The sequence below is a fragment of the Fistularia commersonii genome, chromosome 33, assembly GCF_037954325.1.
Source record: "Fistularia commersonii isolate RoL2024-O1a breed Wild chromosome 33, RoL_Fcom_v1.0, whole genome shotgun sequence".
Classification (NCBI taxonomy): domain Eukaryota; kingdom Metazoa; phylum Chordata; class Actinopteri; order Syngnathiformes; family Fistulariidae; genus Fistularia; species Fistularia commersonii.
Window position 1 is genome coordinate 7,814,255 of NC_141316.1, and position 26,755 is coordinate 7,841,009.

At 46.1% G+C, this 26,755-nt stretch overlaps 2 protein-coding genes across 4 annotated transcripts; one reads left to right on the forward strand and one right to left on the reverse strand.

The window, feature by feature from the left end:
* Positions 1–5,298: 5,298 nt before the first annotated feature.
* Positions 5,299–25,654, forward strand: slc38a10 (solute carrier family 38 member 10). 3 transcript variants are annotated; one of them, XM_086140539.1, is made up of 18 exons: positions 5,299–5,516; positions 5,650–5,901; positions 8,227–8,344; positions 8,811–8,856; positions 9,099–9,192; positions 9,297–9,440; positions 11,817–11,941; positions 16,426–16,528; positions 16,831–17,013; positions 17,663–17,774; positions 19,234–19,340; positions 19,415–19,577; positions 20,889–21,059; positions 21,138–21,581; positions 21,697–21,783; positions 22,670–22,690; positions 23,119–23,259; positions 23,345–25,654. In XM_086140539.1, the coding sequence occupies exons 2-18, from the start codon at positions 5,812–5,814 to the stop codon at positions 24,592–24,594; spliced, it is 3,399 nt and encodes a 1,132-aa protein (XP_085996665.1). In that variant the 5' UTR covers positions 5,299–5,516; positions 5,650–5,811; the 3' UTR covers positions 24,595–25,654. The 3 variants fall into 3 exon arrangements, with proteins under 3 accessions (XP_085996665.1, XP_085996664.1, XP_085996666.1); XM_086140538.1 differs by lacking the exon at positions 11,817–11,941 and adding an exon at positions 12,744–12,868; XM_086140540.1 differs by lacking the exons at positions 11,817–11,941; positions 22,670–22,690 and adding an exon at positions 12,744–12,868.
* ndufaf8 (NADH:ubiquinone oxidoreductase complex assembly factor 8) lies at positions 25,621–26,718 on the reverse strand. The gene is made up of 3 exons (XM_086140541.1): positions 26,468–26,718; positions 26,061–26,171; positions 25,621–25,967 (listed from the first exon to the last, which is right to left on the reverse strand). The coding sequence occupies exons 1-3, from the start codon at positions 26,546–26,548 to the stop codon at positions 25,947–25,949; spliced, it is 213 nt and encodes a 70-aa protein (XP_085996667.1). The 5' UTR covers positions 26,549–26,718; the 3' UTR covers positions 25,621–25,946.
* Between the last annotated feature and the right edge of the window lie 37 nt (positions 26,719–26,755).

A 26,755-nucleotide genomic window follows, 5' to 3' on the forward strand; every position in this document is an offset into this window, starting at 1 on the left:
TCTCGGTTCGAATCTAAAGGAATTCCCACCCTCCGTGCGCCAAACCCTAAACTTTGCAAACTGTAGCTTTGGAGCGTGCAGCTGCACGCCCACGTGGACACACTCGCTTGCAAACATTGATTTAAACATACACAAATGCATACAAATGTTGGTATAAAGTTTATAATATCCCCTGTAGCTATGGATCATGGGAACAGGTAGAGAGTTTAGCATTTACACACACACACACACACACACACACACACACACACACACACACACACACACACACACACACACACACACACACACACACACAGGCTGTAGATCATCGAGGTGGGCAGGGAATGTCAGCACTCCCATACACAGTGAGCCTTATTGCAGATTTAATAGAGGAAAGCCAGCATGAATCCCCACAGTCATTCTGTTCCACTCAAACACACCATTCACAACACACTGGCCCTGTGTGTGTGTGTGTGTGTGTGTGTTCACACAGGCACAAGAGCACGCATACTGTACATTATGTGCTACAGCGTGTACTGTACTTTCTTTAGAAACATTTCTACAATCCAGTGTGCTCTGGTGTGTTACCGCACAGCTATCAGTTCTGCCTCTACAAGGATAATCATCTCCACTCTGAATACTGATATGCAACTGTTGGTTTATTACTGCTTTTGAACCAGACTGCAATATTTTAAGAGCTATTTCTACATACGGGCCTTATCGTTTACATGCATGGCACAGACATTCAAATAGAAAAACCTTTCAATATGATGCACTCTAGAGTCAAACAACCACCATCTGCTATGGCCTTAATAATCAAACAAAGACTTATTACCTTTCAGAGAGTGTCAATAAAAAGAAGAAAAACAAGCTAAATGAAAGTTTAATTCGTGGCAGATCTGCTGTAGTGAGCTACTTTACGTACATCGCAGGTGTATCATAAAAAAGTGATCATTGAACACATCTTCTCACACAATATCAGTGAATGTAAAGGAGTTGTCAAACACTTTTTATGTCTTTCTGTATTTACATATGTATGTATATGTATTAATGTATGTGTTTGTACACATGCTAAATCTGCGCTGCTGCAACATTACTGTAAGAAATGGGTTTACATTCCGTTGATGTGACATCTGAATGTGTGTGTGTGGGTGTGAGGTGGGACTCTGGTTATATTGACCCATCAGTACTGCTCCGTCACCTCTTCTTTTTATGAGCCTGGTGTTTAGAAAACACATCGGATTTATGGTCATCTAAGCTCCGGCTGAGAGAGGGAGTGTGTGTGTGTGTGTGTGTGTGTGTGTGTGTGTGTGTGTGTGTGTGTGTGTGTGTGTGTGTGTGTGTGTGTGTGTGTGCGCGCGCGCGCGTGCCATTTTTACCTTCCCGCCCAAACACAATCCTAATATAAAAAAAAAACAAAAAAAAAAAAACACAGTCTTGTCTACTGTCAGACATGGAATTAAAACAATTTCCACTTTTGGTGTTAAAACATGAAAAAGACGGGCAATTTTGCAAAGGAGAAACATACCACTGCTGCGCTATTCTGTGAAATATCTAAGTGATCTAATGCTCAGCCTAGAGTTTACAAACATAGCAGTTACATTCCCTATTGTAAATATTTCAGATAGACAGGAATAATAAAAAATGAAAATTATAAAACCCTGACATTTTTAGTGCTTGCGCATAGACTGATAAAGCGAAAGCGTTAGAATGTTTTCATGCCACAGTAACATGTTTACTTAGGAGGTAAACTATCAGAGTTGTGATGTTTACATATGTTGACCCAAAACCATGTTATCTGAGGAAGAACAGAATTCTCCTTGCATGTAAACATAGTGATTAATGTCGATATTAACACATAAACACAAAAGTGTGTGTGTGGGTGTGTGTGTGTGTGCGCGTGTGTGCACGCAGGGCGAAGCACTGCAGATGGCGACTTGGCATCTCTTGCTGCGACGCAAAAATCCCACGTCATCTTAAAAATGCTCTGCTTCCAAATTGATTTCACAGTGCGAGAACCCCCCCTGGAGATTAACAAAGTGAATTCCACTTCCACTCTCCAAAAGAAGCACACTTTTTTTCTCCCCTTAAACCTCAGACAAGCAGACGTGGAGCTCTTTCTTGAGACTATACACCCTTTATGTGTGATTCTAGGGCTATGTAATTGTGGATGGAGTCTAATGTGTGGTCCATTTGCTTCATTAATGGGGCAGACGCAAGCCGCTCAGCCAAGAAAACGTCTATTGTTCCCTTTACCTTCCCGTTTTTAATGTGCAGCATTAGTCCAGCAGTTGTTAGTGCTAGACCATAGTGCTTTGGTGATGGTCAAATGACAAAGTCTTAATAGAATAGAGTGGGATGGGCAGGACAAAGGTAGGCAATGTTCAGCTGGATGCAGCCAATTTCTGTGTGAGAGGCCGGCCTAAAAACCCTATTCATAGCCCGTCTAATGCTGGTGTGTAATTAAATGTGATTACTGGAGCAGAGGGCTTCTCTCTCCCTCTCTGAGGGCCACACACAGGACCGGAGCTAGTGTGCATGCTCTCATTAAGGAGCCGCTAACAGATGTACACAAGCAAGGCATACCTAAAAATCTGAGCTGAAGCTCTCAATCTGACCCACACAAGGATAAACACAAGCGAGAGAAATTAATTTATCTCTAGAACGTCAGGCACTAAGGAATGTGGGATTGGCTATGAAAGCGCATAAGCACACGGGTGGTTTTGTTGTTTTTCCGACCATCAAGGTGTACGCAATGCTTCAGATGGGAGGTAAAACATGAATTGCCTGTGCAAAGTTTTCACTTGACAATTTGCAGCCAAGCAAGGTCTTTCCAAAATTTGCAAAAACAAACAAGTAATGTGGCATTAAATAAAAATCAGGGCATCGTGTCAGTGATAATCGTAAGTCAAACAGCCAGAAATATAAACAAAAATCAATTATGGTTTCCATCCACAGACACACACACACCTTGTCTGGCTGGCTCTCCGGTCTCGTTTCCTGGGCAGACACAGTCCCCTGGTGCTCTTGGGAAATAGTGAGCATGCCAGGCCCCACAAAGGCGTTCTTTCAGCCGCCCGCATGCTTGACCTGCGCGGGGTCAGCGGTCTGCTTTGTGCCCCGTGACCCCCGAACGACCCGGGGGTCACACCGAGGACCCGGGGTCAAATCCAGATGCCTGCGTCTAATTTCGCCCCGACTGGGTTATCCGTCCAAATCTGCCCTAAAATTTGCCCCTCACCTCCAACCCCCCCGCCCAGTAACCCACCACTACTGCTGCACATGACTGAGTTGCACAGAAATACATATGAACTCCGTGGTCTAATTGGACTACTGTGGAGTGGCACTCAGACTCTACTCTCCCGTCCCTATCTCTCACTCACACACACACAGATGTATACATACACACAAACAGGCCTGACCTCTGTAACTGCACTAATACCCCATCCCATGCCCTTTGGTCTATCTTGAGGGATTAGGTGCAGAAAGACACACATGTGTACACGCACACACACACACACTTAAGTGCAGCAGGTCTGGCCAAGGGTCTACCTTGAGGGATTAGGTGTAGAGAGAAAGGACCCTCCAGCCAATCAACCGCTCTGTCACATTGATTTTGAGGGGTCATTGGTGCACAAGGACCAGGGTTTTCCTGTCTTAACCCCTCTGATCACACATGTGCGTGTGTGTGTGTGTATATACACGTGCACTCACATGACGACAAACTTTTCCTATTAAGTAAGAACAATGTGAAAACAGCTTCTCGGATAGAAAGGACAGAAAAAAGTAGTATACACAGAGGTTAAAGGTGTTTATAAAACCAAAAATGTCCTTTTAAGCACACACCTGCACACATTTATGCAATTCCACCCCCACCACCCCTGTTTGCCTCTCAAAACTTAATCACATCCCTGCTTCTGAAAATCCTTCATCCCCAGAGGAGAGCACACCCAGCTGGGTAAAAGCTAGTAGGTCACCCCCCCTCCTTTGCAACCCCGAGATCCTTTTTCTCTTTCCTGGTCAAACAAAACAATAGTCTTCTATCAGAGAGGGCACCGGGCAGGCGCTCTAGCTGCGGAAATAAAGCGGACCACTGCCACCAACATTTCAGGTGCTTGAGTGAAATAGTTTTTCTGACGTCACCCATGATCAGCCTGTTCTCTTTTAAGTTTTTTTTTTTTTTTTTTGCTCCCTGTCACACCTTTAGCCCTGCATCCTCCTGTTTCCCTTTCCTGAAGGCAATGTAGAGGCATCTGGAAAAACAGGATTCATTCACGCACCGCTGTTATATTGTTATGGTTACAAAGCCTTTGTGGGGGGACGGGGGCGTATGCTACTTGGGCTATTTTTGGGGAAAAGGTCAAAAGTCTCTGTGAAATACCTTAATTTAAAATCCTACTTGAGTTCAATTAGGAGTAGGAGCATCAACTACATAGACTAAAAATGTTTTTTTTGTAAGACTGACATTGTCACTTAATTTAGTTTTACATCCTTTATTTGCACATCAGCTGCAAAGACCAGCATTTTCCAATGAAGGGGTCCTGGTTAACTCAAAGGGGATGTGAAATGTATTTTATGGATCATAGAATGATTTCCGAGGCATGGGAAGGAAAAATAAACAGACCGATTTTAAAAATAGTGGGTTAAAATGAAACCTCATAGTTTAGAGCTGATAGATGTGAGCTGTACAGCCATAAAACTGCACTACTTTCAACTGTATCGTTTGCGCAGTCGTACAATCAGATGTCTGTACATTTATTTACCGGAAAATGCATAGTTGTACAATCAGATGTCTGTACATTTATTTACCTGAAAATGCATATTTCACTACTGTGACACCCCCCTTCTCTGATAAATACCACCCACTGCTGCCGTTCACTGTTGTAAATACATACTACATATCTACCAAATGCACCTTACCTTCCTGCTCTTTACTTTGATTTATATTCCGAACTTGTAAAAATGATGCCTATGCAAACTAAATTTCCTTCTGCACACACCCGCTGTGTACAGAACGACAACAAAGTCTAAGATATAGCTGTGGTGGAATTTGCAAACATCGGAGAGCAAGGAAGCGTTTTCCCAAACTTAAAAAGTATGGAACATATCACGTCACTTCACAAAAATAAATTTTAACAGTTGATGTTCGAGGGAATTTGGGAACGAGCACAACCTCCTGTCACTCAAAGTAGGTGTAACTTTTGGATGTTTTACCGCTAGTGGCCACTAGGGGGCGCCCGAGTGCCAAACCGCCGCCGAAATGCGTATCCTGTGTTGTCTTCCCTCGCTCTTCGACTACACTGCTTACTTCCTGGATACGCGTTCATGAACTAGGAGAAGAAAAAAAACAGCCAGGTTGGATTTGTTTCTGTGAACACGCTTCCCGCTCACTTGTTTAAATAACACGCGAAAAGAAAAGCCCCCCTTCCCCCCGGCGAAAGACGGAACATTTAACTGCGGAAACCGATGATAACTTGAGAAGGACGGCGAGGCGGCGGCCGAAGAAGTCCGTTAATGAGAACACAAACGCTAGCGTGAGTTTGTGAGCTTTAAACTTTAACCAGTCGGTCTTTTTTTAACTGCTTCCCATAGTGTTAATAGCCTATCTTAAAAACAAAAAAAAAAAAAGGGAAATGTTTTTAACTCGCAGGTTGTGTTTATCCTCAGAGCGCCACGTCATTGATCGGCGAATGACTGCCTGAAACACACCCCGGAACCCGAACTCGCCTCGCCGGCTACGTCTCAACGTTACCTCCGGTCCGCCGCGGTTCCCGTGACGCCGTCTCCCGTCCGCCGCGGGGTGGGAGAGGAAGACGTCGGCTCGCCGACATGACGGTTTCAAACTGGGGTCTCATCATGAACGTGGTGAACAGCATCGTGGGCGTCAGTGTGCTGACCATGCCCTTCTGCTTCAAACAGGTGCGTCGCTTCGCTCAGGTGCCATTTATTAATTAACGCGCGCGTGCACAATCACAACAGGAAGTGACGTCGTTGCAGCCCATTAGCGCGCGCGTCAATGCTGTGCTGTGATTCTGGCCATTTGTGCTAACCATGTTTGGAAAGTTTTCCAAAGGTCTTTTCCAAATCCTATCATCTCACGTCTGAAGACGAGTTTTTAAAGTTGTTAGTCGTAGCCCAGTCTCAGATTGAGATTTGACAAAGACTGTGAATCTTATAGGGCTACCATTTTCAACAATTACACTCTTCTGCAATTTTTTCCCTATTGTGCAATGTTTTCACCATGTGATTGCAGAGCTTTCTGCAAAAGAGATGATTTGTGGACGTAGTGAGAGAGGATTTGAAGATAAGTTAACTTTATTGGTGAAAAGACAGGAGGCAGAGCTAGAGGTCGCAGAGATGAAGATGCTGAGGTTCTTTTTTGGAGTGACATGGATGGATAGGATCAGGAGTGAGTCTATCAGAGGAGCAGCACATGTTAGACATTTTGGAGAGAAGGTCAGAGAAGCCAGAAAGAGATGGTTCGGTTATGTACAGAGGAGGGATAGTGAATATACTGATAAGATGGTTGCATTTGGAGCTGGCAGGCAGGAGGTCTCGAGGCAGACAAGGAGAAGATTTATGGACGTTGTGAGAGAGAATATGACGGTAGTTGGCGTGAGAGAGGAGAATACAGAGAATAGGGTTAGATGGAAAAGGTTCAGTATCAATAAATATGGGTATAAATAGAGAGACAATTAAAAGATGGTAAAAGACAACCACAAATGAATAGACAGCAGAGTGAACAACAAGGATAAGAATGGACAACAGAATGAAAAAAAATAGTTGGTGTGAGAAAGGCGGATGCAGAGAATAGGGAGAGATAGAAAAGGTTGATTCGCTGCGGCGACCCCTGAAGGGAAAAGCTGAAAGGATAAAGAAGAAGATTTACAGAGCCTTCTGCGATTTCAGTTGCTTTTCCTGCTCCACTTGGACATGATACGTTGTTGACGTGTGGAGCTGTGGGCAGCTCCTCCTTCTGGGCTGCGATACTAATCAGGACATCCTTCTCTGTTCCCGTTCATCCATACCACCAACAAATACCATTTCTGCTGCCAATACTGCTCTGGTTTTGTCTACCAGGTTTCCTGTTTCCGTTTTTGTTAGAGCTCATGTATTGGTCGTTGATTGCATTACGTCACTGTAAAAATGGCAAGAAAGAGTGGATAGCTTTTACCCTTTCACACACTGATGGTGGCAGAGCTGCCATTCAAGGCGCTAAGTCAGACCATTGGGAGCAACCCAGGATCCAGACACTACCAATTGAGCAATGTCACGATTGACAGTGTGGCCTCGTATCTGCAGTGGTTGAAAATGACTTCACCACATCTGGTCAGTGGGCTGCGACAGGAGTCTCTTCCTTTTCAAGTAGCAATTCCCAATCCATGTTTGCTTAAAACTGCGTATCCCACAAATATGTAAAATCCATGTAGATGTAGCTATAAAAGTTCCTCTCAATGCCTTAGTAATGCAAAGGTGTTGTCTAATTATCCCATCACACAGTGATTTTCAACCACAGGTTTGCCTGTTGGAAATGATCCAGTTTCACATAGTTCCAACACAGTTCCAACAAATTATTATTCAGTGACTGCAAATAATCTGTCGCGAAGTGACTGTTCCTGCAATGCAGTGACAGGTAGAGCAATTAAATAGTCTTCCAGTCCACTGGAGGCAACTGTATTAAGCCACAGAGTGTAATTTTATCACATTTTTGTTTGGTGATGTGCCAGGGGATTATTTTTTTTTCATCTCAGGATGTTTGAAAACACCCACTGGGCACGGCTTTTCCAACGCAACTCTTTATGTTGTGTATTGACCGCAGCACTGACTGAGCTTCCAGTCAAGGTAAAATCTTCGGAAAACGGGGGTAAAAAAAACAACAGCAAAATGTTCTGGAAAATCTAGGTTTGTCCTGTAAAATTGTTCACTTGAAAGCGTTTCCAATTCAAATCATCAGTTGAATAATCAGTGCAGTACCAAATCCCCAAAATAGATAAATCGCTTCAAATTTTGTTAAGACTAACCCCCCCCCCCTCCCCCAACACACACACACACACACACACACACTCGTGGAGGTAGAGTTAAAAGAATGGTAAGGCATATGTAATACCTCACATCATTTTGTGAATATTCATCCCAAGCCTCAGACCTGACTGTTATTTTTTATACTGACCTCTTGTGTCTAGATTTCAGAGAAAGGTGATGTCTGTATGTTTCAGCCGTATTTACAATGTGCTCTGCTCACAGTGCGGAATCGTGCTGGGAACTATCCTGCTGTTCTTCTGTTCGTGGATGACCCACAAGTCATGCATGTTTCTGGTTCATACAGCCAGTAGCACTAAACGGAGGACCTACGCCGGATTGGGTGAGATGAAGTCATGATCTCTGACCTTTTGGTGAAAGATTAATTACTTAAAGTTGCTGGATTGTTAATTGCTTGAAGGGGTTACCGTGCAGTTCTGCTACCTGGAGTCCTGTAGGTTGTTCTGGGAAAACCTCTGCCTCCATGGGTGTTTAGCTACATTTGGCAGCAGCCACATTTACCTATGTACACTCAGACTGTAAAACATTGTGGTAAAGCAAAAGAAACATCAGTCATCATAAATGTTGAGTCAAAGGATGTTGACGAGAGATACCGAGACTGTCATCCAAAAAGAATTACACCAAAGCCCATGATAATAAACAGGTGATTCACAACACCAAGATGTTGAATGCTACCTAAGCACTTTGTTTTGGTTTTGAGTGTTATCACAACAGAGAGACTATTTATAGAACACGGCCATCTGTTTGCCCACGTGTTGTTCACACAAACCCCGCTCTCCTCTCTGCAGCTTTTCATACCTACGGGAAACCAGGGAAAACACTGGTGGAGACAAGGTGAAGCATTAATCATTAATTCATAACAACCATTATGTGGATATTGTGTCTGGTTTTCTGTAAATAATTACTTACGTTATGAGGCTGAAATGGGTTGGGGTTATTGAGGACAACTGTTTTAGTCAAAATAACACATTTTGGAGCATATAAAGATATAAAGCCTATCTGCCTTCAACCCAATATATAGAGGCTACAAATAATTCAATATTACCTAAGTCCGCGTCTCCTCTCTGTGCTTGCAGCATGATCGGTCTGATGCTGGGGACCTGCATTGCTTTCTATGTGGTTATTGCTGATTTGGGTTCCAGTTTCTTCGCTCAAATGTTGGGATTACAGGTTTGAGACGACGATTTCTATTTCAGTCTTTAAATTCTATAAGATGGCATTTATTGCGATGTATGAGGGCACGTGAATATGTTGTAATCTCACGTTCTGTAAAGGTAACGGGCAGTTTCCGCGTGGTGCTGCTGATCGCCGTGTCACTTTTCATCGTGCTCCCTCTGAGTCTCCAGAGAAACATGATGTCCTCCATCCAGTCCTTCTCTGCCATGGCTCTCATCTTCTACACCCTCTTCATGTTCACGGTGAGCCAGCAGCCGCATGGACAGCCTGTCTCCGAGCGGGGAACTTTACGCAGAAATAGAGCGGGCGTGTACGTGGAGCCCTCACTGGCGTCACAGTACACCGTTTCCATCCAAGTGAATCTGAATTTGCCGCACTAACCACAGGGGGCGCAACTGTTACGCTCTCCTGCCACTCGGTGAGAGAGCATCTCGCTCCAGGCATGTAAAATGAAGCTTTGAACACGCAGAAAATAAAAAGCATGCCGGCCCTCATTAACAAAACATACGTGTGTCGGAGGACTTGGTATGAAGTCAGGTCGATGCGCAACCAAACATTCATCAATTTCTAAAATTCCAGGCATTGCAGAGATATGAATTTTATTGAAGAAAACAAAGTGGTCAGTTCTAACCTGTGCTTTCAGCATTTCCATTAGCAGCTCAGACAATTCCCTCTACTGTCTGGGATCACGGTTCTCTTTTGTTTTTACTGAAATGAGAATATTTAGGTATGTCATTTGAAAAAAGGTTGTTTATACCTGCTTCATTTATCACATCCAATTTCTGCATTTTTGAGATTGAATGCTTCTTAAATTCCAATTGGGCCGCGTCACAAGAAGTCAGCTCTGCGTCGTCACTGACCTGTCTGTTGGATTGATGAATGAGGGCTGGTGTGTTGAAGGATTAAAATGAAGGCGGGCTGTGTCAAAACTGATGAATCGGTGTGTATCCATGATCCTGTAGTTCAGACGATCAATCCACTTTGCATCCCTCCGAAACCCTGTGATGCCACATACACGCCCGCTTTACATTAGATATTTGCAGTTAATCGCTCTGGTGAAGTGATAAAGATTGCAGCGCGCGTACAACAGGGGCGCGTAAAGTGTATTTAAATAATCGATGCATATTAATAAATAAATGCCCACAGGTCTTACACCGCCATGGTGATGTTCACTTTATGCAGCCCAGTCACATTGATGAGTTATTTTATTATTCATTTAGTGACCTGTCCAGGGTGAACCCAGTCCCTGTCCAATGACAGCAGGGGAGGCTCCCGCCACCCTGAGTGCAGGACAGCAGTGCAGATTATGAACTTGATATTTTATTGCAATAAAGGGCAAAAAAAAAAAAAAAAAAAAAAAATCAAATTGGACTTAAATTTGGAAAGCACTTTAAATTGAAAAAATAAATAACTAAATTCAAAGCACTTTAATTTGTAAAATGAAATGCTTAAAATAGTTCATGGATTGTTTTGCTTGTTTTTTATTTTCCATATTCGAGTCTCATTTATGCATCCGAACACGATTTTGTCCAAATGCATAAATGTGCATCTTGGCTGATCCATGAGAGGACGGCTCTAACTGCGTCAGGCGCATCGCCAGCGACAAAGTGTCCTGACCGTTGACTTTATATCGATTCCCAGTTCGTTGTCTTTTCTCGACAGCAGAAATCAGAGTAAATTCAGAGTAAATACTTGGTCTCAAAAACATTTGCACACCAAGACTGTATCTCACCACAAACTCAGAGCTGCTGCAATTGTATCAGACCAAGATGCTTGGTGAGATTTTTTTTTTTTTTTTTTTTTTTTACATCTAACTAGGCTCTCGGTCACCATTGGTGGAATGACCTCACTTTAATTTCACAATGTCCTTTTGGGAAATGTCATTTTCTGTCATTTGGTTTTCATCCCATCGACCGGAACTCCCCCGACGTCTTCCTCACTCAACAAAATCTTTTCTTGCTCCTCGATCATACAGCAAATCCACACTGAATCCCAGCGAGGCTAAAACTTCGGTGCTCCACTGCAAACTAGAAAAGGCCGGTCTGGGCCTATAGCGACTTATAAGCAGCATACCGCTGCCTTCAGTATTCCTAAATGACCTCATATAGCCATGGCCCTCTCAAAGCATGAACAGATGATAAGAACTTTGCCAAATGACATTCACTTCATTATACTGATATTTGGAATCACCGCTGCAGCGGCACAAAAGTATTTTCCCTCATGGGATTCGGTTCTCTCCTGAGAGTGTGTGCTTCCCCTGCGCCCCTGACCTGTACCCCTCCTTCCACAGGCTCCAAACTCCTCAGCGGGTCGGGAAGTTTAGTGGCGATGGCATGGTGATAACTTGTTTCAGTTTTTGCGCCCATGTATCTGGCTCTTGACCCAGGTCCCGCCCGGCCTGGTCCAGTCCTGACCCCCTAACCCTCTAACTATCAAATCTATCCCACCTATTCCCTCCCCTCGCTTTCCCTTCCCTTCCGCTCATTCCGCTCCTTCTCTTTCCCCGTGTTCTGTCCCCCCACCCTTCATTTCAACACACCGCTTCCTATCCCCTTCTACTCCTTTTTCCACCCCTACTCCCTCCCGCTGTCCCGCTGCTTCCACTGCTGGTGCTGTAGATAGTGTTGTCGTCTCTGCGCTACGGCATAATCTCAGGCTCCTGGGTGGAGCGGGTCCACCTGTGGCGAGTGAAGGGCGTCGTTCAGTGCCTGCCTATTATCGCCACAACCTTCTGCTGTCACCCGTAAGTAAAACACTAAAACCGCCCCAAGTGTACCACCACCGTACAAACAGTGGAGTGTGTGTGTGTGTGTGTGTGTGTGTGTTGGTGTGTGTGTGTGTGTGGGGGGGGGGGGGGTGTGTCGAGAATGCTCATTTTAGAGCTGGAAATTTGACGGTCCCCTGCAGCTCTTTTCCCTCCACCTCCCCACCCACCTGAACCTTCCAACCACCCTTTGCCTGTATTTTCATCCTTAATTCCAGTTTGGGCCGAGCCAGGTCAGCGGTGTGTGTGCAAGTGTGTGCAAGTGTGTGCGCACGTGGGATTTTAAGTGGTAATCGTAACGAAATAGAGGGGGGTGGGGGGGACACGACGGAAGCGTCCTCGGTTCCCCTCTCGCCACCACCCACACCCAGGAAGAAGAGCCTGGAGAGCTTTGCTGTGGTTTGACTGTACCTTTTCTATCAGGTAACTGAAGGAGCAAGATGTCGGAAACACACGTGCTGACGGAAAACCTGTGAGGTTCATTTCACCAGTGTCTAGATTAACCTGTCACGATCGTCTCTTATGTATTTACATTTTTAAATCTTCTAATCCATGTCGCTTGATCCGTTGAGCGGGACAGGTTTTTTACTCAGCAGTGGGTTTCTGTGTTTCTTTCTTCATTTTCTCTGCTTTTCTTTCCTCCCATTACTTTTACTATCCGTCCGTGAGACATCAGCATGGATCCGACCCCCAACCCCACCCCGCCTCTTCACATCTTCATCCTCCTCCCCCACCCTCGATGATTTTGGTTCGGGCTGTAACCCCCCCTCCTTCCCCTTAGATGGTGCTGTCCTCATTCAAACATGGGCTGCTCAGCGGTTGGTGGCTAGGGCAGGTCAATGTGGTGCGCTGGGAGGGTGTGTTTCGCTGTCTCCCCATCTGTGGGATGGCCTTCGCCTGTCAGTCGTAAGTACTCCTCACGCACAGGACCGTGTGATTAAACTTAATCTCCAATAATACAGCATAGAAATCCCGACTCAGAAGCTGGTGGATTCAGAAACATTAGACTGTTTGATGACATACCTCATGTGGTGTCAGGATGGTGTAAACGTTGAATCTGCTTTTTTTTTTTTTAAATCCTGTATACAATTAAATCTACTGTTGCATGTCCTGTTGAATGAAATTGCAAGTCCATGCATCTTGCCTGAAATCCACACCGGAGGTCCCGGTGTCATGCAACCGCACACGAAATCTTTGGCGGGATGAGTCTGTCAAAAAGAATGGGATTCTGCAGACGCGTAGAAAGAGGCCGCTTGTTTTTTCCTCATGTGCTTCTCACAGTGGCTCATCCTTCCTGCACCACCGTAGGGTCTGCCCGCTCTGCTCCTTCCCTTTGTTTTTCCTCAGACATGCACTGCTTTTGGCCCAAGCTGCTGCTGCTGCTGCAGCTTCTGAAACAAAAGATAATTTGAGATTACGTGCTGGGAAAAATTCCAAACCCGATGTCTGAAAAATCAGTCGTGGAACGAAACGTAGCCGCGCCGCGTCCCCGCAGTTTGTTACATAAAAGATTCAAAACGTTTCCCCCTTTTCTGTAGTTTCCGATCAACTTTTCTTTTTTAATTAAAAAAATTGGCTCCCGTCCCCTCGATGTTGCCCAAAATGCGTATTTTAAAAAAAATACCAAAAGGTTTTCCACACTAATCTTTTCATTCCATTAACTTCCCCCGTAGTGGCTGCAGAGATAACATCTCTACATTTCAATTCTCTCGGCTTAATCAGACTTTCTCTGAGATACATTATTCATTCATTTCTCCGCTTTCACTCATCTGCATACCAGGGCACTGCCTCTTTGGTCCTCTCTATGCTTTAGTGCTTGCTCTGGGTTGGTGGCGAGTCGAGTGGCTGAAGGTTAGCGCGTAAAAGGTCTAATGGGATTGGGGCTTAGAAATTCTCATCTGTGATTTGAATGCAGCAACGGCGGAAGATGTAGAATGAGATACGGCGGGATCACCGGGGGCAGATGTTTGGGTGGTGGTGGTGGTGGTGGTGGTGGTGATGGCGTGATGATGGGTGGCGGAGCTGCATGGGTTGGTTTGTGTGTGTTTAAAGAAAAAAAAAAAAAAAAAAGTAAGGTAAGTGACAGCAGTGAGTGACTTAAGGCCTCCGACTCAAATGAAATGTTAATTAATGTAACGTCACAAAGGTAGCATAATATTATGCCACGGCGAGCGTGTTATTCAGCAATTGATGTGTGCACACACTTAAAGAAGAGGGAAAGTGTGCTTGTGTGTATTTGTGCATGTGCGTTTTGTGCGTCAGTTCCCACTCGCGGTGCTGAGTGATATTTGGCAGGATGATTTTTTGGCCTGTGGTCAGGCCGAGCGAAGCAAGTGCTCCGTTAGGTGGCAGGCAACTTAAGCCAAACCACTAATCAACACGTTGGACCGCCGCCATGTTGCAGACACACACTGATGTATTCACAGGCTGATTAAACAGCTCTCAGCGCATTGGATTTTTATTACATTCAGAAATGTGTTTACTTTCAGTTAAAACATTACTTAACGTCGCCATTATAGCGGGATGGGAGCTGGCCCCGTTGTTTTTCTGGCTGGATGTTTGGCTAGCGAGGGGCAGTTAGCTCATAAAAGCGGGACATAAGACAAACATGTGCTGCAGAAATGTCCCTCTGTGATATTAATGTCCGCGTGGTTCAAACTCAAAGTTAATGATATTATCTACGCGTACCCTGTCGCCCTCCGAACGCACGTACGCGCACATTTGCTCACATTCCCCCGGTAGTCCCCCCCCCACCCCTATCGTATTTCCTCGGTCTAAGGGCAGCGTTAAAGCAAATAAAAACATATTTGCCCCCGAGTCAGGACTATCGAGTGACCATTAGACGCTTTAGTCCCCCACTTACAATAAGCCATTTGATTTAACCTTGGCGCTGAGATTTACTGGTTTGCGGATTAAACAAGCATCAAGGAACAGCACCATGGGACCGCACTCGCTCATAAAACCGGGGTGTGTGAAAGGGAGACAGGCAGAGACAGAACAAGAGGCCGTGAAAGTTATGGTTTCTTGCTCTCTCTCATTTCTCCTGTCTTCCTTTCACATACATAAGAAAGAGAGAGAGAGCGAGAGAGAGAGCGAGAGAGAGAGAGAGAGAGAGAGAGAGAGACAGAAAGAGAAAGAGGAGGCGGGCACAAAGAGTCTGCCAAGAAAGTTTATAATGCTCTAAAACCTGCCAGCCACTGTTAAATATACGCCTGTAAATTCTGCGGTTAATGTGCTGATGGTCCGCTCCGTACCGTACAGCCGCGTTCAGCACTGAAGAGAAAATGACAGCCAGACAAAAGACGCTCGGGTTTATGGTGGGACAGACAAACAGACGCACACACACACACACACACACACACACACACACAGTGAAAAAAAAAAAGGTAAATGTTTAATTTCTCTTATGACTATCATTGCTGATATTGTCATTATTAGTGTATGTAAAACCAGATTGTGGGACAAAAAAGGCTGTTGCGTTCTTGCCCACGCCGGATGTTCCAGCAGACGTGTCAAGATTTATTTCCCGAGTTACTCTGGCCCCGAGGTCCGTCCCCTAATGTGACCTCAAATGGTCAATTTATCGATAAAAGCAAAATAAATCACAGTTAAGGCAGTAGCAGACAGATCATTTGGCCTGATCTGAGCAGATGTAGAAATTAATCTGAGTGTATGGATATATATTAAATATCATCCCAGAATAATACAGGATAAAGGTTTTTTGTTTTTTTTCTGTTCATAGAAACTTGTTATAAAACCCCCTTCCTGTTTTTGTCATTCATTATGTTTTTTTAATAAGCTAATCACATGTTTTCCTCAATGTTTTCACTACCATTCGATGCTTTAAATTGGCAGTTATTCATATTTCAAAAATCCGTGAGAGGGAAATAACCCACACAAAATATGCCTGAAGAAAATATCGGGGGAAAAACGGGCTGCAAAATGACCTACGTACTTACCAGGAAATCTTAATAAATAGCAAAAAGGGGACCGGATTGGAACGATTTAAAACTATTTTGAAATGTTCAGAATCCTTTTGTCCCATAGCAGCCCGTTCTCGTCACTCGACGAGTGTCGAAGCCTTAAGTGACAATAAAAAAAAAGACATGTTGTGAGTAGGATGCTGACAAGGGCGCGGGGAAAGGGATGCATCGTTTGATTATTGAGCAGCTCAAATTGGCTCCCACGTGGCTGAGCATCAGAAAAATTATACGGACCAGTTACCAGCATCAAATTTTTAAGTGTTTCCTCGACGCTGTGAGTCTGCAAAAAAAAAAAAACACGCCAAATTACCTCCATTACTGATCCCTGACCTTAATTGCAGATTTGGGTGCCACTTTTGCACCGGAATAGTCTGACAGTCTGCTAATCCGGGCGCCACGTGAATGCACAGCGGCGGACCCGGTGTGGCGGCGCGTTGCACAGCATGCAAAGTGCGCCAGGATGCTTTTCTCCCCCCGCAGGCAGGTGCTGCCGACCTACGACAGCCTGGACGAGCCGTCCGTCAAACGCATGAGCACCATCTTCACCTCGGCCCTCAACGTTGTCACCATCTTCTACATCACCGTGAGTGGGAGGAGACACACACACACACACACTAGCCCCCACCATTCACACCAGCTGCCATTATCAGACCTTGAGATTTGTTATCTTCTGGCCTTTTGCTCCTCTCCTCCATTTCCAACATACACTCAACTGATGGCTTTCTCATGATCATCGTGCTTCCAGAATAAGTCAATTTCCTTTTTCTTTTTTTTTTAATTTGAGAAATCAGTGTCCAGTGTGTATTGATTATGTCATTGCCTATGAAAACCTGCGGCTCCATCAGAGACAACATGACCGTCTTGTACTCTCTTCAACGCTTCCAGGTGGGGTTCTTTGGCTACGTCAGCTTCACGGAGAACATCGCCGGCAACGTGCTGATGAACTTCCCGTCCAACCTGGTGACGGAGATGATCCGAGTGGGATTCATGATGTCGGTGGCAGTCGGATTCCCCATGATGATTTTGCCGTGTCGCCAGGCCATCAACACCATGCTTTTTGAGCAGCAGGTGAGCGTGCGTTCAGTTTAACCGTGAAATTGATTTTTATATGTCGCCGTCTTTACCTCTTGACTGAAATTTTCGTTTTCGAAGCCACCCATATTCCTCTTTCTCCTCTAGTCTCTACATCCTCTACTCTTAGACCTACTAACGTCATGCCCCCTTTCACTCCATCCACAAATCTCCTCTTTGACTGAATCCCTGCCCTGCAAAAGAATATATTTTTGGTTTCACTAAATAGATTGCTTCTTCGCTCAGCGCATTCTCTGGATTGTTTACCAAATCGTTGGAAAATACCTCTGGTGAACTTCTAAATAACCTCTGTCAATCTAAAAGAAGTAATGATAAAATCAGCTAACATTCGCTCTAAAATGCCGTATTATTGATCGTTTGATGTGATCAGTGTTGACCCACATCTGATTTGTTTTTACGTACTTTAGAAGAATCTTCAGGCTACGCTCTGCTTTTTTTGGAGTCAGTGGAAAAAGTGACGGGCCGATATTGGATGTATCGCGATCGGTACGGCGAATGACTGCAGCAGAAGCAATCATTTGCGCCGCGCGTCTGCCCAGAAGCCCAAATCAAGTCACAATCGCGTTTTCATTTTTTCCAATTTTGCCTTTCCTTTTGTCCCCTCTTTTGTCTCGCGTCTCCGCAGCAGAAGGATGGGACGTTTGCTGCCGGGGGATACATGCCTCCCCTGCGCTTCAAGATGATCACCCTTTGCATTGTGTTCGGCACCATGCTGGGAGGCATTCTCATCCCCAACGGTACGTCCTGTGTATGCTGGCGAACAATCGAGCATGGATTGAATGGACGGGAGCTGAATGTGCATGTGTGCGGCTCGGCGACCAGAGGCCTTTAATGTGCATGTGTTCCTTTATGTGGGCGGAGTAGCTCGGGAGCTTTACGACACGTGTGAATGTGACTTTACGAGTCAGTGACTGTCACACTCTAACACAGTCCCTAAATCAGGGCCCTAACTTTTATCTCCTTTTAGACGGGCAGACAGGAAGATAGGGCTATTATTCTCTCAGACTTTCATTCTCACACACACACACACACACACAACACACACACACACACACTGTCAGGTTCTTTGAGTATCCTCGTACCAACAGTACCAAAGTGGCGGAGATGTAAAGGTTAGCGTTGGTTTATGTTTTATTCATCCTTTTATATGGGAGCTGTTTGTTAAACTTTTGATTGGCCGGACACACCGACGCACACAAACAGCATGTTTGGCCGGCTCTTTGTGTGTCTAATCAGACTAATAGACTGCGGAGAAGGGAGGTAAGGACCCTGGGGAGAATAGACACTAAATCTGCGGGGGACAATATGGTGTCCGTCCTCTGGATAAACGATGGGCTTCCAGGCCCGACGCCCGGCTAGCCCGGTCCGCAGAGGCAGGGGCGGGGCCCCGTGCTCGCCGCTGCCAGGAGCGCCGTGCCATGGACGGCAGCCTGGAGCACGGAACCGGGCGGGCGCTGATTATGAATGGCAGCAGCGAGTATGAATGGAGCTAGCGATAAGGAGCGAGAATTTGGGGAATTGCCTCGAGCCATTTGCGAGAGAGATACAGACCGGTGCCCGAGGCACGACGCCAGCCCTTTATCCTCGCCAAAATGTACGGCGACGGTTATTTCACGTATTGCCGATGTTTTTTTTTTTTGTATTTTTTTTTTTTCAAGTCACAATCATCCATTTCAAAATTATAATGAATATATATATATATATATATATATATATATATCATGTCACATTGTCCGTGTCACTATTTTGAAACAGCAAAGAGAACAATTTAATTGTCTTGTCCTTTATTTCCGAGATATGATGACATTTTGTGAGTTAATATTCACATAAATGATAGTATTAAGCATGCATCTATCATCTCATTAATTGCAGCTCCTGAATTTAATCAAATCATAATTATATCACGGCAGACTTTATGATGGTGGCTGATACCGTCCCATTGTCCAAATAGTCGAAAGGACGTCATTACGTGATGAAACCTGTGATTTACACCCCCGGCCATTTAGTTTATTACATTCATCGGGTGATTTATCGTATTCATGCCTAAAATTTGCACAACACTTTATCCCGCCATATATTAAGGCACAGTTTGAATCCCAAGACTTGGCAAAAGCAGAATCCCTGCCAGTGATTTGGAATGACCGATCTACCAAATACCACCTGTTAATCTTTTGTCTCCTCTTTGTCTCTGCTCAGTGGAAACTATTCTGGGTCTGACCGGCGCCACCATGGGCAGCCTCATCTGCTTCATCTGCCCCGCGCTTATTTTCAAGAAGATCCAGAAGAACGGCATCATAGCTCAGGTGAAATGGGTAGAATTTGTAAATATTTGCTTCCGTGCGCGTTCGCCCTGACCCGCTGGGTGTCTCCTATACAGCTGGTGCTTTTCGTAGGCCTCGGCATCCTCCTGATCAGCACCTTCACCACCCTGTCCATTTCGGCCAGCGGCCCGAGCACGAAGATCCGCCCTCCTCCCCCTCAGGCGCCCGACAAGAACGACAAGAACATCCCCCAACTGCCAGACCTCCCCGAGCTGCACGGTAAAGATCGCAACACGCACTAATGGCTGGCAATGACTTACAAACTCGAGGGACTGTGGATGAAAGTGGTTTGCTAATGAGCCGTGGCAACATTTACCTCAATGAGCCGGAGCGACGCTCGTCTGCGGCGTCTGAGATTGTATAGCGGCGCTGCGTGTCATTATTTCTCACAAAAGGCACCGGTGGCCATGGGGATGTTTACCCCTTGTTTTATTTTCAAAGCTGCGGACTGCAGCACACGGGAGAGAGCAAAGTAAAGACAATGTGAGCCGATAGAGAGGGGCCACGAAACAAAAGGCGGCAAGGCTACAGTGCGGAAAAGGGGGGGCTTTCTTTCATCTCCGTCGGAAGAAAGGATGGAGACAGACAGAGCGACTGAGAGGCACACAAGCGGGGTGAGGAGATAACCTTTTGATAATATCTGAGAACAGCGCCGAGTGCTTGACATTGATGGAGCAAGAATGACGCCCTTCAAACTCCAGCAATTTCTCTGCACCTCTGTTCATTTCCCCCCGCCGTGCCGTCCCTGGAAAAAAAAAGGTATCGTCTACCCCTCCTCTCCTATGTCCTGTGACAGCTGGAAAATCCCTGTTGAAAGGGAAGCGGGTACAACGGGGTTTTTTTTTTTTTTGGGAGGTTGCAGATGGAACGCGTAGAGATGCGGAGGACACACAGAACTTCAGGTGGATGTTTCAGGGTGAAAGCAGGCAAGAGGCCCAGATGGCTCTTCCTCCTCCTCCTCCTCCTCACCCCTGGCTTTCTCTCCTCGCCCTTCAATAAATCCCGTCTTTGCTGAAAGTGCAAACCGTGCGCCGACATCGCGCCCTCGTCCACTTAGTTTCTGTCAATCTGAGTTCATCTCCACACCCCCACCTGTCAGACCGCGCTGATCGTGTCGGTGTCTGCTGCCCCCTACTGGATCCACTGCACACTAAATCAACAGCCCCCGTCACAAAAGTCCTCCGTATCAACGCGTTTATTAACAATTAATACGCAGCATAAACAGAAATGTGTGCAGAAGTAAATAGAACATGCCAAGAACTGAGGAATACTTTGACTCACACTGTATTAAATATTATGATTAATAAATATATGGCACATTTATGATTTATTGTGACCTATTGGTCATGCTATTAAAAGCAGAGTGGAACTCCTGCAAGAAATGCTGTCATTGTAAGTGAGCAAAAGGGTCATAACTTCATTTTTGTGCGGTTGCATTCTCGGTCATTGTTGTCTCTACATGCAATAGTGCTATCAAAGGATAGTTTGTATTGCATTGCACAAAGACTCCTCTCGCGTGTCCACATACAGACAACCTTCAGAATAAGAAGCCGTCGGACATCGAAAAGCCCGACCTCCCGGACGCGGAGGCGATCCCACCTGAGAAGAGAGAGCTGGGTGAACCTCTCCAGATCAAAGGGCCGGTGGCTCCACCGGAGAGAAAGAAGGATGAAGAGGTGCAATTAGACCGGCCCGACGCCGGTAAGGATTACCCCGAAAACACCAGGGTTTGATCTGCATCTGGACAGCGGATGAATTAGTCCGGTTGTGTTTGCCCAGGTATAGCCCTGCCAGAGGGGGGGGCCCATCGACACGAGCCACCTATTCCTCACGACAAGGTCATGGTGGACACGAGAAAGAACAACGAAGAGCTGGAGGAGGAGCAAAAGTTGGCCCCTCCTGCCGCCGAAATCGAAACCCAACCTAAAAGAGATGACGACCAGGGTCCGAGGCAGGCCGCGGGAGCGGGCGGCAAAAAAGAGGAGGACGAGGAGCGAGAGAAACCCGTGGAGGCGCTCGTGAAGAAAGAAGACCTGGATCTGGGCGGAGGTGAGGTAGTGTCCAACGAGTTGCCGGAGAAGCCCGGTGGAGAAGCAGCCAAGAAGCAGGAAGCCCCCCCGCCAAAAGACGTGGAGAAACCTGAACACCTTAAAGATCAAGCCAATGCGGTGGCCAACCAGGCTGCGGTGGATGAGGATAAAGTGGATAATGCAGCCGGGAAGGGTGAGCGTTTGTCGGTGTTCTTGTGTAACAATATGGTACATGAAAAAACAAAACAAAAAGAAAAACAAGAGGACGCACCATGTGACTTCATTTTTGATACGCGGTGATATTGCAGTTCCCGTTCCCGCTGTAGAGCGCCACGCCGCCCCGGACGAGGCCCCTGCCGCCGACAGCAGAGCCGGAGCGGACGAGAAGATGGACGGTGAGTTGATGAATAATTTCAAGGGCAGTTCAGGAAAATCGGGTCAAATCTAGCTTATTCAAATTACCGTATTGCACTGTATTGCTGGTTGAAATCACAAGAGGGTGTTTTTTTGTTCCAATAGATGGCACGGAGAAACCGTTTTATTTTGGGAAAGAAGCAAAATAAGCGTGCGGTTGTCGAGTAGAACTGTTTCTCATCCCATGCGTGGAAATTCTTAGGGCGGCTCTGTAAAGTTGCGAGCGCGGAGAACAAGTCACCCGGGACGGGCGGAACAACCGGGTCGAGAAGCCACCCCGCATTGTCCGGGTTCAATTTTCGGTCTCTCCACCGGCTGCCGTAAACACCCGTCAAAACGGCGCCCCAGCTTTTGCACAGCTAATGGAACACATAGCACTTGGCCATCCGTTTCAGCAGGCCTTTAAACCACGTCTTAGAGGACTGAGGTGCAAAGCCCTCGCAGCAGGCTGTGAGGAAGGTACAACAATAACTTGAACACATAATGACTTCATCGCAGATTGATGAGCGTCGTTGAGGTTTTTTATTGGCTGTCGGCTCCGTTGTTTCACACTTTCAAGGACTTTGGCTGTGACCTGCTGCATGCAGTTTACACTCCTGCCTCTTCAATCATCTCACTTCACTTGTTTTATTTATTTTTTTTAATCTATGCAATCTGATTTCTACGACACATTACTGCACCCATCATTTTTTGAAGTTGCAAACAATGTAAAAGAGGCTATTTCTTCCTCTGATTTCCTGTCCTTGAAACACTTCTTTTTTTTTTGGCTTGTGTTGACTTTCTGTTTCTGTTGTTTACTTTCGCCCTCTCTCCTCCACCATCTTTTACCCCTTTGTTCTTTCTTTCTCTGCTGGACTCCTATCACAGTGATAAAAAAGCTGGTCGCAGGTATGAAGTCTCTCTTGCCTTATCTCCTCTTTGTAATCCGTCTGCTGCTTGACACTCTGTAATTCTAAAAGTTGACCATCCATCTGTCATAGTGTTAGCTCATTCTATCTCCATATTTTATAGTTGTCTGTAATAGCTAAATATTTCACTGTCCGCTCCCTATCTTTGCTAACACGTGACGTATGTGTCCAGTTTTTGTCGATCTTTCTTAGTTTATGTCTAATGCTATTATTTTAGAGACGCAAGTTTCAAATAATTTAGACCAAAGTACACCCCGACCTATGGAATGTATATTTTCCCTTCCCCGCTCACATGATACTGGCTCTAGATGATCCTAACCTGGCTTTCACAGATCTTTAACTGCCGCAGAATTCCCGGCCCTCAGCGGCGTCTCGTTTTAACCCGGCGACCCTTCTCTCACTGTGTAGAGGGTCAGCTGGACCACGCCGTGCTACTGCAGGTGATCAAGGAGCAGCAGGAACAGCAGAAGAGACTCCTTGACCAACAGGAAAAGCTTCTGGCGGTCATTGAAGAGCAGCACAAGGAGATCCACCAAAAACAGCCTGCCGGTGCGTATGCGTCCGCACAGCGGGAGGGGAACCCCCGCCCGGTCGGCGGCCGGACCGAGTCTGACGCGGTGTTTGTGACTTATAGGAGCGGGTCAGGACGGCGAGGCAGAGAAAAACCTCCTGGAACATTTGGAGGCGATGGACGGTGGAGCACCAAAGGCCCCCGACATGAAGCAGCCCAAAGAGGCGGCGGCGGCGGCGGCGGCAGTCGGAGCGCCGCAAGTTGCTGCGGCAGAGGTTCACGCCGTGGCCGAGAATCCGCCCCCCGCCGATGATAAGGCGGCCAAGTTAGCCGTCGCGGCGGCGTACAAAGAAAATAACCCCGTCGACCCGGTCGTGCCGGCAGAAGACCCCCAACAGCACAGCGATCTCGGCGCGAGGGGAGTCCCTCTGGGGAGGAAAACACCGGATGACCGGCCGCATGCGCCTCAAAGGGAGGAGACCGCGCAGCTTCGGGATGAGAAAAGCATCATCGAAAAGGAGAAGCACAAACATCTGGAGGAAGAGAGGCTGATGAAAGAGGCTCTGGCAAGATTGGAAAAAGACCAACATGAGAAGGAGATGAAAGACCGGCTGGCAAAAGAACGAGAGCTGGAGAACATGGGAGCGGAGAGAGAGCGGATGGAGAAAGATAAGCAGGCGAGGTTAGAGAGAGAGCAGCTGGAGAGGGAGAGGCAGGAGAAGCTGGCCAGAGAACAGAAGTTAGAGAAGGAGAGGCAGGATAAAGAAAATCAGGCAAGGGCGGCTAAAGAACTGGAGATAGAGAGAGCGGCCAAAGAGAAACATGCGCAGGAGAAGGCGGGCGAGCAGAGACATCAGCAGGAGATACAAAACGCAGACGGTGAAATACTTGAGAGAAGGAGGAAAGAAAAGGAGGAGGCGGAGGAGGCGCGGGAGAGGCTGGCCCAGCTGGAGAAAGCCATAGAAGCAAAAAACGCTGAAAACGCTGCTGCACATGGGGCTCCGAGAGAAGACAGCGAAGCTTTGAAGAAAGGAGGAAGAGACCTCAAAGAGAAAGTTGCTGCTCAGGCGGGCCCCGGAGAGGGGGTGGAAGACGGGGCCATCAAAGCTGAGGCCTACCCCCAGGGCTCCCACGAGAAGGTGAGGGACCAGGGAGAGTTGGATCTGAGGAGGAGGCGCAGGGCACTGGGACCCATAGAAGATGGAGCGCCTCAGGAGAAGCCCGGGGTGTCCAGGGGGGTGCACGGGCTGGAGCCCCTGCTGGAGCTGGGGGGGCCCAACCTGCACGCGGCTCTGGAGGAGCAGCTCCTGGCAGGGGCCATGGTGCACTCCAGGCAGATAAAGCAGACCTCAGAGGATAAGGAGGTGAAATAACGCTCATCACTCGCAGATTCTCAGCCAATGGCTGGACAGCGGAACCTCCTGATACCGTGGACCACAACACTGTTGCCTTACATCTATCCTGCCTTCAGAAGTGCTACGGACACGGAATATTTCGATCTCTACACCGTTAACTTTTTTTTTCGCATTTAAACGATCCACGGCAGCTTCCTCGGATCGTTTGTAACCCTTTGGAAAAACCCAAAGTTCTCATCAAAGCAAAGTTTGTAAATATTAACTTATTTTGTCTCGTGGGTGAGAATCAGTGTCGATTGTTTATGTGTAAAATCTATGCAAATACCAAAGACCTTATTCTTCACAGCAGCCGTTTTGTCTTGAAATAGTAGAACACCGGTATCGCTCACGAACACAACAAATACGTCGCGAACACCTAGGTTTACATCCAATTTCCTGTCCAAATGACTGCCCTGAAAGAGGCCCCTCCCGTGGCGTGCATTTGCAGGGCAGACTGATACATTTTGAATGTGTGTCTTTTAAATCCCAGTCATTTTTCCCCTTACCATCTTAGGCAGTCCGTTTTTGCTCTCCTACTGTGTTGGGGTGTAAATACAATACTTTTTGTGTTTGTGTGACCATGTCCTTTTCAGTGGGCTCTAGCTCTTTTTTTTTTTTTGGTCTCCCTGGAATTTTCTCAATACCTTCAAGTGAAATTCACCGACATTGACTTCATGCTGGAGCTGCGAGGTATGCAGCCTTACAGTTTGCACAATGACAGAGCTCATTGTCGCTGCTAGAAATTTCATTTCTTTGTTTTATCAGTGCCTTTTTAATCCATATGCTGCAATTGTGATTTTGCTTTCTTTTTTAAATCATGGTTAAAAATGTTTTGGTTAATTGGCCAACAAATAGACAAGTCCTCAATGTAAGAAAAGTCATTCGGAGGAGGCGTACATACTGTATTGTTACGAGGAAGTACATTCTCATTTGTTTGTCAGTTGAAATGTCAATCACATTTGCTTTGTACAAGGCTATTTTTCTATTGACATTGTTTTTCTGTACATTTTGCAGATAATAAAAGCTCTACTACAAAACAGGGGAGCCCATGTGTATTTCAGGAACATAAATAAAACCAACATTTTATTAACATCTCTAACTTGAAGGGGTTCTGAGAGGAGAGCGCAGCCGGAGAACACACATCTGAGCTTGGTTTCTACAGTCTTGTCCTTTTTCTTTAGTCAATTCACAAACATAAAAAAATACAACACTGTAGAGAGAGTTGTCCCAACATCTTTGAACTCCTCTGAGTCTTCTCTTGTGGCATTGAACATGATGATTATAGTGGTCACAAGACTGATTTTAGCCTTTGCGCACAGGATAGTTTCCATTCATTTCGGTTTCTTCTTGGCCTGTAAGAAAATAACAAACTGTCACCATCTAGCATTTAAGCAAAAAAAAAAAAAAAAGAAATCAGCAGGGGAATTCCAGGCTAGACCACGAACCGCATTTGCAAAGCAGGTCTTCAGTGCTTGGAATTCCTTGGCACACAGGTCTTTCTGCAGCTCTTGCCTGCCTGTGGTGGTTGCTGCCACACACTTTCCATAAACTGCTGCCTGCATCAGACGGGATGATTTTACACAAAGAGAACGGAGACGCAACCCCATGCGGTGCAAAATGTCGAGGGAATTTATTCATACATTACTTAGCCGATGCATATTTAGCAAAGCACAAGCAATACGCGGCACAATGGATTTATACAGTACATGCAGTGCAAGTTATCTCACTAGAAACCACGTGGGTGACACTAGAAACTGAGTAAAACAAGAGACAGGAAGGGAAGGGATGATTCTCTGCGCCAGGCTCATATTTTGAACGCATCTCTTCACCAGAATACTTGGGTTTGGCTCACCTCTGCAGCACACTGTGCAAAAACTTCAGGGAAAAGTCGGAGTCTCTCTCTGCTGCGGGTCCAGACATTTGACCCAGACATGGCGCCGTTCGGGATTTAACGATGATTCGTTCAGCTCTTTAACCGCCTGAAATCGCAATCCAGGTATTTTTAGAGAATACCACAAACCGTATACTCCAAATATAAATGTATCACCGCACATCAGACGTATTCCTGTACTCCACGGACAGCGCCATAATGTTGTCCTTGTCATCGAGGAAACGCAGTAAAATGCGGCGAAGTGATTTG

Excerpts from the sequence above, each read along its gene's own strand:
- slc38a10 (XM_086140539.1), top strand. The coding sequence starts at position 5,812 with ATGACGGTTTCAAACTGGGGTCTCATCATGAACGTGGTGAACAGCATC. Across the intron at positions 9,193-9,296 it reads CTCAAATGTTGGGATTACAG|GTAACGGGCAGTTTCCGCGT; the intron begins GTTTGAGACGAC and ends CGTTCTGTAAAG. Across the intron at positions 22,691-23,118 it reads GATAAAAAAGCTGGTCGCAG|AGGGTCAGCTGGACCACGCC; the intron begins GTATGAAGTCTC and ends CTCACTGTGTAG.
- ndufaf8 (XM_086140541.1), bottom strand. The coding sequence starts at position 26,548 with ATGTCTGGGTCAAATGTCTGGACCCGCAGCAGAGAGAGACTCCGACTT. Across the intron at positions 26,172-26,467 it reads TTGCACAGTGTGCTGCAGAG|GCAGCAGTTTATGGAAAGTG; the intron begins GTGAGCCAAACC and ends CGTCTGATGCAG. Across the intron at positions 25,968-26,060 it reads AGACCTGCTTTGCAAATGCG|GCCAAGAAGAAACCGAAATG; the intron begins GTTCGTGGTCTA and ends ATTTTCTTACAG.